The sequence below is a fragment of the Odontesthes bonariensis genome, chromosome 13, assembly GCF_027942865.1.
Source record: "Odontesthes bonariensis isolate fOdoBon6 chromosome 13, fOdoBon6.hap1, whole genome shotgun sequence".
In the NCBI taxonomy this organism is placed as follows: domain Eukaryota; kingdom Metazoa; phylum Chordata; class Actinopteri; order Atheriniformes; family Atherinopsidae; genus Odontesthes; species Odontesthes bonariensis.
Genome location: NC_134518.1, coordinates 16412728 through 16423362, shown reverse-complemented (window position 1 = coordinate 16423362; position 10635 = coordinate 16412728). Strand labels below are relative to the sequence as shown.

Below are 10635 nucleotides of genomic sequence, written 5' to 3'. Positions count from 1 at the left end.
TTTGGTTATAGCCAAAATTGTTATTAGTTGTTCAGATAGTAAAGTTATCTTTCTGCGTCAAAGATCAAGAATAATAATTTCTCATTCAACAGAGCGATGGCTTCAACGAAACTGAAAAATGTGATGTATGCGTCAGATCTGTTTCAAATATATTTCAGGGTTGGGCTTGTACGTGTACTCTGACAACAGGATGCAAAGAGCAAGAGGCAGCAGGAAGACGGACACAGGCCCTTGATTTTTCTGAAATCATTTACTGAAAATGTGATTTTTCCCATGGTTATAGTGCATCGTGTGTATCATCAGGGATACAAGATGAGTAACACCTGCCAAACAAGTTACACAGGTCCTTTTTTGCACCAATTCTTTCTGTATTTACATGCTGTCTGTACTTTGCGTATTTCCCACTGTTTAAACCGTTACTGTAAAAGGAAAAAAAGACTAATTGAAAATAGCAAGTCTATAATTACAAAACAGCCTATGTGTAATTCACTGTCTGATTATTTAAGTGAACGTTTTTATGTTATATTATGAAAGGATTTAAAAAAAATGGAATATAGGAACATCTGATCTCATAAGATAGAATATGGTGTTTGTATTCCTTTTAATTTTTTTTCCTTGCTGTGCTTAAAAGATAAACTCAAACACAAAAGGCATTTTCTCAGTTATGTGAGGGGGTTACAACAGTAAATGGGGAAATTGAAAAAAATTGCAGTGATTATTCCTTTTAAAAACAATCCCATACTCTTATTTTTCATTATGCAGTTATCTGTTGGAAAATATCTGCCCCTCCTCATTGTCATACCATGAGAGAAATCAAAGATCGTAATTTTAATTAGACTGTGCAGGGCGCAATTGTGCAAATGGCGACACCCTGTGGCTACAGCACTATGGTACAATAAGGTGTTATTGCAGTGCGACGTCATGCCATGGGGGGGCGGTAAAGAGCAGGAAACCCGAAGGGGGAGGAGCGAGAACTGTTCCGCTGCAGGTCTGTTCGCTGGGCTAACTATGGTCCATCAACAAGCTAGTTAGCAGCGCGACGTGTAAACGTTATTGGTGATGCGCTCACTTGCAACAGGAAAAGATGGACTAGCTACCTGAGAGGTTTTACCCCCACCCCCAGTGCCTGGACAATCACTATAAAGCCGTGAGGCATTTCCGTTGGTTGTAATTAGCCCCTCCATTCATGCGGTCGCTGGTGGACAGAGGAGTTTGAGCTCTGAGTGGCGGGGAAGCCCAGTCATCAGCTCGCTGGGACATCACGGCTCAATCACCGGTACGGTTGTTTTGTCGGTAGCATGCTAACCAGCTAACATTAACCAGAGAGCTCAAATATACTTGTATATGTAACTACATTGCCAGCGCTGCTAGTCTACAGTATCATCGTGTGACTAATTACTCAACTGTAACGACATAGTAGTAACAGGCGACGTGGAAATGAAAGCTGAAACTGTTCAGTTAACCTACCAGTGTTGTGTTTGTATTCGAGCAATAGTAATTCGTGTGGCTATTTTCGAAATCCTAATGTTGTTAAAGTAGCCAGACAGGACTTAACATCAGTGTTTAGGTCAGTTATAGAGAGCAGCGCAGCTGTTGTTGCTGCTGGCCAGCTTGTGTTCATTTGAACCCGGTGGTTAATCTGTGAAACATTTCACGCGCTTCGCTTGAATTTACTGCCATTTCCATATTACCGAACTGTTCTTTTTAGGGAGACTGTTCATTCTACGCTTTCTCCTAACAGAGTAGCAGCATGGTGGTCCCAGACAGTGCCAGCGTGGTCCCAAATGGGAACCCCACCGTCCACACGGAGACCTCCGAGCCCGCGTGCGAAGATGTTGGGGGTCAAGACCTGGCGGAGGGGGAGCTGGAGGAGGTCCGAAAGCTGCAGGAGCTCGTTCGTAGGTTGGAGGTCCAGAATGAGACTCTGCGCAACAGGGGTGGCAAAACTATCATCCCCAGAGGAGCCAACAGCAATCTCACTGCTGCTGTCAATATCAATGAGAGGCTGATTAGTGAGGGGATCAGGTTAGAGCACGGGGACGAGTTGGGCTGCACAGACTTCAAGCTGTCACCCCCACAGGACAGCAGTAGCAGCGGTGAAGAGATGTCCCCGTTGCCCGTGGCCAGCGCGCTGGAGGAAGAGGTAGAAGAGGAAGATCGGGGTCCGTGCAGGGGCTTCCTAAATCTGTCCTGCAGCCACGGAGCAGGACAGAGTCTGGGGCAAAGCGAGACACCAGAGAGCCCCTCTCAGGAAAGTTATGAGTCAGAGACACTTGCAGAAAGCGACTCAGGGGTGGACCAGTCTGGACTGGATGAAGTGGATGTCCTAGATTTGGAGGATGAGTGTGCAGAAGTAGAGGACGAAGACAGCTGGTAGGTGATATTTTCCTCTCTGGTTTCTACTTATCTTTTGAGTACCACACTTTATCCCACCTGTCCAGATTCTCCGTCGTCTGTTTCTGTTAGTAAACGTGCCAATAAACATGTATAGAAGTAATCTTCAGGTGAAGCTAGGTAATGGAGAACTACAGAGAAGTGGCATTTGGATTTATAATTACATGCAGCACAGGTGTCTTTTCCTGAACTTTTAGAACGGAGCTTGACATAAGAAAACATTTTACACACCAAAATTAAACTAATTACAGAGTTGGTGATCGAGAAAGTGTGCAGGATGTTGCGTTGAGGAGGAAAAAAGGGAGATGATTCAAATTCTGTTAGCAAATGAAGTGAAAACAATGAGAAGCTGCTTCTTCTCAGTTGAACATGATCCTGAGCGCTCAGGCGAGGGTAAACAACAGATGCACAAACTGTCTTCTACCTGTTCGACAGGTTAAGGTGAGCCAAAATTATAACTGGAGCATAAAGTGTAAAGTCTTTTCTCACTGCGTGCCTTAGGTGTTCTTCCTTATTAAAAAAAAAAAAAAAAAAAGTGAGTTCAGGAAAATGCTGCTGTTCTTACCGACTTGGCCTGACACAGATCTGCTTTCGCTAAGCCTCCTTAAACTATCGGCCAACATTAATCACACCATGAATGCAGGTAAGGCTGAAGCATTTAGAACACTTGTGTCTTATTTTGAAAAAAGATTAGCTCTGGGTTGTTTTTTTGTTATTGTTCTGATTTAGTTTGCCAAAAAAGGAACAGTAACAGAGGCCTAATTATGAATAATCCACGTTAAACGATGCCAGAGATCAGTGTAGACGTGACTGCTGATGCTGTGTTCCGGGCTGCATTGTTTGACGCAGGTACCATATTGCGCTCCTGGTGGCTTCTTAAGCAGTTTGAGCGTGGAGCTTAACGGCCAGACCACTCATGACAACGTATTTGCAGTTTCCCATTATTAGCCATACCATATGTGCTTTGTGAAGTTATCATCGCCAAAACACTGGCTAATCCTAACAGCAGCATAATCTGATCTGCTCTGGGCTGGTGGCTGGCACATGGCTAGACTGTTTTGAGTGCTACTGCACAGCATGTGATCTGAGCCCCCCCCCCTCCATGAGTATCAGACAGGCAATTTTATTTTATTTTATTTTTTGTCCTACCCAGGCAATTCAGAATTATTGCCAGCATCCACCGTCCTTGATTTGATTGTAATGACTGAAATCCACCTTCTAGAGCAGGGGTCCCCAACCACCGGGTCGCGGACCGGTACCGGTCCGCGAGACATTCCAAACCGGGCCGTGAGATTTGGGGGGAAAAAAAAAAAGACATGGAAATCGGGAAGTCTTTCATTTCACTCGCTAGATTCTATACTTGGAAACTGCATAGATTGCATTATAGGAGGCCGATTGTGCACGTTTATTTTTTTCAATGATGACTGTCTGTCTGTCATCATATCCTAATTTGTAAAAGCATCTGCTAAATGTAATGTCTGTTGAACGTAAAGTACAAAAAAAAAAAAAAAAGTATTTCCCCCCCCCCCGACCGGGCCGCGGGAACAAATTGCAGAACCAAACCGGTCCTTGGTGCTGAAAAGGTTGGGGACCCCTGTTCTAGAGGAAAAGAATCGTCCTGTTTTCATAATAATCAAAGGCTTCTATTATGTGATCACTGACAGAGATTTTACAGCAGCAGTGTTTACCTCAGCAAACTCTTTAATCAGAGGTGGGGTTTGTGTAGTCTGGTGTGGTTTAGCAGTAATGTTCGTGGAACAATAATCGCAGAGAAATAATAAGACGCGGTGACCACAAGTGCAGTATGAATGGATCAAACGGCAGCATTGGTGCGTTGGTAGCAGTGAACCAAGTGGCCCTCCCCCCCGCCTCCCCTTCAACTCTCTGGCAGGATGTGTGACCTGAACAGTGCTCTTCTTTATTGTTGCTCATTCCAGTGGGAAATGGGTCCTTTTGTGTTTGCCCAATGGGAAAATGATTTGGAGTTGATTGCTCCAGAACCAGTTGGCCCGGGCCTTTTTGTGTATCCAGCTCATGTGATCGCCGGTTCAAAGCTTGCGGTGACTTCGTGGGTGTTGCTGTCACCAGGGCAACATTGGACACACTGCAGAAGAAGCATCAGAAGCACCACATTTGGTGGACGAATTGGCCTTAAAAAGGTGTTTACAAAGGATCCGTCCACATTCCTACTAGGGCGACACATCTTAAGTTTCCTCTCCATTTAAAAGCATTTTATCTGTTTTTTTATTTTCTATTTTCTTTATTTTGCCTTTCTGTGGGTGTTCACTACCTGACGTGGATCCGGATGAGCATAATTTGTTTAGTGGGAGTCAGTGAGGCAAAAGTCAAGCCAAGATTAGACCAAGTTTGAGGAAGGCATTCCAAAACAAACATCTTGCCTGGGGTGTCAGATCACTCACTGATTAGTCTGATTAGATCAGTCACTTCGGTCAGGGTTTGTCTGATGTGGGATCTTTGCCGCAGCAGATTCCTCGTGCCAAAAAAACTATTCAGCGACTTGCTCTTAATTTTGAGTTCAGTCATGCCTAATATTTTGTACATTCTCCCTAACGCGGTGCTGTTAAGCGCATACCTTGCACACCAGCTCCGCACTAAGATGATGCTTGTGCCATTCATTTCCCACAATGCACTTACTGACAAACATTCTTCACAGGAATTTTTAATCAGAAGCAGATTAGGCTTAATTCGTCTCCTGTTAGTGCCACAGTTTTCCATTCTCTGCATTTCTCTGGTGTATAAGTTTTCCTCCTTTATTTATTTATTTATTTATTTATTTATTTTTTTTTTTTCTTTGCAGGTTGTACGTGTCTCCCAAAAAGCAAGTTGCAGATCCAGGGCCCGACTCGCCATTGAAGTGGTGTCGGCAGGCTCTTGACCATCGCAGTCCAGAGACAGAAATGGCTTGTCGGACGCTGATCAACCGTCTGGACCAGAGTATGCATTTGACACATAAATGTGTTCTGTGTTAAACTCTTCGCAGCACGCAGACCCCGGCATTGTAGATGAAGCACCTTTCAGCCTTTTTGAGATTTTAAGCTCCTCTTTAAGCCTCTTAGTAACTGAGATTTTGTGAGTCATGTTCTGGAACCTAATTCAGCACATTTACTGCTCTGCTACAGGCGACCCCTTTGTATTCTTATTTACTGCTCAACTCTGCGGTGTGTGTGCCCACATCTGTTTGTTTGAGTTGTCTGACAAAACCCGAGTACTTACATTGAATGCGTGCACACCTCTACGTGTAGACAGAAGTTTGCATTTGATCCAACAGACCCCATTCATTATTTATCACGCTCGCAGCTTCAACTTCCTGCACAGCAGAACCTGAACAACAGAGCTATTCACACCACAGCTGAATGAGTACATGAAGTCATGGGTTGGATTGGATTACCTTCCCCCTGAGACATTCTCCTTTTTAAACGGCAGCACAAGGCCATGAAACAGCTTGGTGGCAAAGAGAAGGTCTCAGTCAAACTGCAACTAATGGAGGAGCAGTATGTGCCTATAAAGCCTTGTAGAGGGAAAAACACACCTTTGTTGATCTGTGAACATTTTGTATATTTACAGTAACTCTTGTGTGAACGATTTACAACTAACCCTCAATAAACTGAACCACACGCTGTCCTCATGTTGGGTATATGATCTTTTCTGTCCTGTCCCCTGCAGCTTCTCGATGGAGGAACATGTACAGCAGCCCCTCAGAGGCATGCGCCGCAGGCTCGGCGAGCTCGGGCCTGATCTCTCCTGGGTACCACAAATCAACTAACAAATCCCTACTAACCTGTGGCAGCTCAGGTATGGCATGACATTAACACACTGCTCTCCAATGGGAATAACGTCACTTATTGTAAGGGAGTCGGTCAGTTTACATGTGTGCGTGCTGTGCCATCAACAGTGCAGCCTGGTTGGTCCTTTTTTTTTTTTTTTTAAAGGACCATTTCTTGTATTTGTGCATGCTTACGCACTTAGCTGTCCACCTATACTTGTACATTACTACAAACCATTTTCCAAAGCTGTTTTCTGTAAATGTTCCCGAATGATTTCCTGTTTCCACCAGATAACTATTCATTTTATTATCTGATATTTGATTTAAAAATATGGATTTCCTAACACGTCGATGTATAAGTGGGAAGTTATGGTACGGCGTATGTTGCTTTCAGTTGATCATCCCTGATCTGCATCGCAGACATAATCTTTCAACCCTCTGCACTACAATTAGACATGTTGTTTTAAAAGGCAGACCCGATATTCACCCTGACGAAGAGTTCAATTTCAGTTTGTTATTGAAATGAGTGGGAACCAGTCTGTGCTTGCCAGATAACACTGTGTCCTTTGGAAGATGGTCAGTAATTGTGTGAAGTATATGTCATTTGTACAGTGCGTACAGGAACGTGGATGCTGACTTTGTGGTGGCGTTGGTTTAAGTCACTTTGCACTTTACTTTCTAATATCCTGGACTGCACAAAGACCAGCAGTGCTGACGTTGTTGCCGGAAAGTCAGTAAATAACAAATCTTTGCATGTCCTTGGAAATGCTTGCCTTGTGAGATGCGATCCTGTCTAATCCCGGACTTTTTACAAAACGCTGCATCCCGTCTGTCCCGGTCTGAGTGTCAGGTGTGTGTCAGACAGGGAATCTAACCAGCACATAGACTTTCTTAGACTTGTGCTCCCGAGCAAAGCAGTCGGGCAGAGAGACACATTAGTTTAAACTATGTCGGGCAGTAAATTCTTAGATTTTGTCACTTTGATGGTGAACATAAAATGCACAAATTCTAACTTAATCAGCATTGTTATGTGTTACTCCATTAAATTACCTTAAAGTCCTCTTGTAGTTGTGTCCAACATTTGGTGCACTAATTTTGTGACGTTAGAAAAGGTTTGCATTAAGTTTCTGGTTTTATGTTGGGCAAACGCTCTTATTCTAAGAGCCAGTCCTCACTGGGGAGGTTTGAACCTACCTCCATCTTTATATGCAAAAGTTAAGTTAGTTTGTATATTTGTGTCATTTTTTTGTTACTTTTGGGATAAGCTCTGAAGCTTTTACTGGCCACTGTAATAAGGTGGTAGTAACTTTCAAAAACTGTGTCTGCCTGAGATTCTGCCTGTTGAAACGGGCAACCCTCTTTGCGTTTTCAGGTGTCACAAGCATGCACTCGGCCCTGAGCTCCCAGTCATCCATCGACAGTGAACTCAGCACATCGGATGACTCCATCTCAATGGGATACAAGCTCCAGGATCTCACCGATGTCCAGATCATGGCTCGCCTACAGGAAGAGAGTGAGTGGAGGTGTCGCGTGGTGTTGTCACTGTCACCTGTGAATGTGCTTGCTGGTCACCGTTTGTTGTAATTGATAAGGAAACGGAATATGCGAGCATGATTAGGATTTATTTTGAAGTCTGCGCTGTGATTGGAACATGAACGCGAATGTCTGTCTGTGTGAAGTGCTCTTGGACGACTCCCTGTATAAATAGTTTTTTGGTTTTAACTTGATGTTTTTTGGTGGCAGGTCTGAGGCAGGATTACGCCTCCACCTCAGCGTCTGCATCACGTCGCAGCTCCACAGCATCTCTGCAGTCCCTGCGTCGGGCAGGCACCTACAGTGACCAGGAATTTGACACCTACAGCCTGGAAGATGAAGAGGATGAGTTCTGCTCCGCCCCACCACGCCGACATCGCTTCACCCCTTCGCCGTTAGGCTCACCACGTTGCCTCTCTCCCTCCACCTCCAACCACGGTCAGGAATACTGCAGCCGACTTGGGGCGCCACGCACAAGAACTCCCAGACGATCTCTCCAAGGCCCCAGTGCAGAGTTGCTCAAATTTGCCAAGAGTGAAGGTAGGCTATAACCAGTAATAATTCAGAGCTGCTCCAAGCTTATCTGGCGAAGACTTCTGGCCCAGAGTTGAGTCAATATTTTTTTCTGTTATTAAATTCATTGTATGTGTGTGATTCCAGAGGAGTTGAGGCACAGCATGCCTAACCTGGCCCCCCGCACCAGCCTACGTTCCCTGGAAGCAGTCCGAAACAGCCGCAGCATGGAGGCTAACCTCCAGAGCTCTGGCAACCGCATGTCTCACCTGACTCACTCCCCCTCCACAGGTAACCCTGCCCTCTGCACCTGCACCCCACCACTCCTTCCCCTTGCTTTTAGCCCCCTGCAGTGTCACTTCATATCCTACATCTTACCTCACCCTTACCTCTGCGTGACCACAAGAAGTCGGCAGTCTTCTCTTGAAGATTTGTGTTGGTGAACGGGATTATTTAAATGTTCGTGCAGCAAAAATGTGACCGTTGCGTGACTGTGCTCACATTGCAGTGGCAGTGTTGGTGCAATGTAACATGCAGCCCACGATGATGCACGTGTCCACTGCTGGTTACCATTACGCCTTCATTATCTGAGAAACATTGTTTAAGGAGAATAACAGAAATAAAAACTGCTCTGGATGTTTCTGCTAGTTCATACAAATACCTCCTATCATTATGACGTGTATTAAAACACACATGACCCAGCTCACAGCTGTGAACAGTTTCACACAGTATCTTATACTCTAACCTCCACTTTCCCTGACTGCTTCCCTAACACCTCCCAGGTAATGTACAGGTCACCTTTTTTCAGTCACCAGCTACATGACTGTACCACTACCCCAAAGTTATCCTTTATACACCAGTACTGCTCTTCCAAAGCTTGTCTACAACTCCTATTTACCACAAAGGGATCAAAGTGTGTGTATACCAACCCCCCACCCCTCCCAACTATTCTTAAAGACCAACTATGCTTATCTTTTACTCAAGGTATGTCTTGTAGTCGTCTGCGTAGCAATGGCCAGTCTCCTCTCTCCATGCGGACTCCAATTAAAGCTGTCACCCCCGTGGGCTCCATGGCAGCTGGCCGTCAGCCTTCCAGAGGTCTGCCTGTTGTCCAGGCACCACCTGAAGGAGGGGGCCGCAGGGTCCAGTCGCCAGGGTCTGCAAACGGAGGAGCCTACGGACCAGGGAGAGCTTCAGCTGGAGCTGGAAGACCCGCAGTGGGGAGAGGTCAGGCTTTGCCATCAGTCTCCACAAGAGGTAAACTCTTGCACCCTCCCAGAAGGTGAGCGCCTAAAAGAAACCCTATTTTGAATATGTCCTTTTAATAGGAGTGAATGTGTTTTTATGCCATTCAACTCATTACAATTTGACAACAAACCTGCTTTATTTTGTTTTATTGACAGGTCTTTGGGTATGACTAAACTCTCAGATGAATCCTGGAAGGATGGCTGTTACTGAGTTCTCTGGTGATGAAGGATATCCACTGCTGCAACCCTCTCCTGACTTCTCCTCGACACAAAGAAGACAGCCACCGTTTCCACAAATGTGTCACTGCTACTCTCGGTCCCCATTTCAGACTGGAACGCTGGATTGCACTGGATTTATAGTTAATCTCTTTCCTTCGCATGAAACAATGTCAACCCACTCATGGAGAGGATGTGTAGGAAGATGAGGAGCTACACAGGCACACTCCATTTGTAATATGGACCAACTCTGAGCTTCCAGAAAATTTGTTTGTGTCAATTTTACTTATTTTTCTATGGTAATTGTGTGAAACTGCTGGAATATTAAGGGTTGTATTACAGTACTGTTGGTGTTGCTGGGTATGAAGGCCGTTTAAATGAAGATTTTGCTGGTTTGTTCATTATCTGTGTGAATTACTACTAGATGAAGGTGCTAATGTTGCATGCTGGGTTTTGTCGTTTTCCCTTTACCCCACAGCCTTTTCATCATCCTCCGACTCCAGTATGACAAATCTGCCAATGTGTCCAACATTGATCTGTGAAAGTGTTTGAGTGGTTCATCGTGAAATCTTTAGATTTGTGTTTTGCTCTTTGCTTACACAGCAATGCAACACTTTTAAACCACACTGCCCTTATCAATTATATTTGAAAAAAAAGGTTTGTGCCAAGGTGTAAGAGCTGCAACTGTTAATTCCATAAATAATCTTGAATAATTAAAGGTACTATTACAGTACTACTGAGTTTTCCATGCATTTTTACTGCATATCTAAAGGTGGATTTGAGCGTTTGCCTTTGGGAACCACTGTAAAAAAAAAAAAAATAAATGTTTATGCACAAAGGCCTTGTGCCTTAGTCAGCTATGCACCCTAATGGAGAGTGCCTCTGAAAATGAGCTGTAATGAAAATAATAAAGACTACCCTGAAGCTGTCATTGTATTTCTTGTTATT

The 10635-nt window shown here is 44.5% G+C and overlaps 1 protein-coding gene across 1 annotated transcript; it reads left to right on the top strand.

Annotated features, from left to right (window-relative positions):
* Nucleotides 1–966: 966 nt before the first annotated feature.
* Nucleotides 967–10616, top strand: LOC142397646 (SLAIN motif-containing protein-like). The gene is made up of 9 exons (XM_075481180.1): nt 967–1276; nt 1742–2373; nt 5213–5349; nt 6079–6207; nt 7551–7691; nt 7922–8251; nt 8372–8515; nt 9209–9506; nt 9628–10616. The coding sequence occupies exons 2-9, from the start codon at nt 1751–1753 to the stop codon at nt 9680–9682; spliced, it is 1857 nt and encodes a 618-aa protein (XP_075337295.1). The 5' UTR covers nt 967–1276; nt 1742–1750; the 3' UTR covers nt 9683–10616.
* The last annotated feature ends 19 nt before the right edge of the window (nt 10617–10635 follow it).

Coding starts and splice junctions, on each gene's coding strand:
- LOC142397646 (XM_075481180.1), top strand. CDS start 1,751: ATGGTGGTCCCAGACAGTGCCAGCGTGGTCCCAAATGGGAACCCCACC. Junction 2,374..5,212: donor GTAGAGGACGAAGACAGCTG/GTAGGTGATATT, acceptor TTTTCTTTGCAG/GTTGTACGTGTCTCCCAAAA. Junction 5,350..6,078: donor GATCAACCGTCTGGACCAGA/GTATGCATTTGA, acceptor TGTCCCCTGCAG/CTTCTCGATGGAGGAACATG.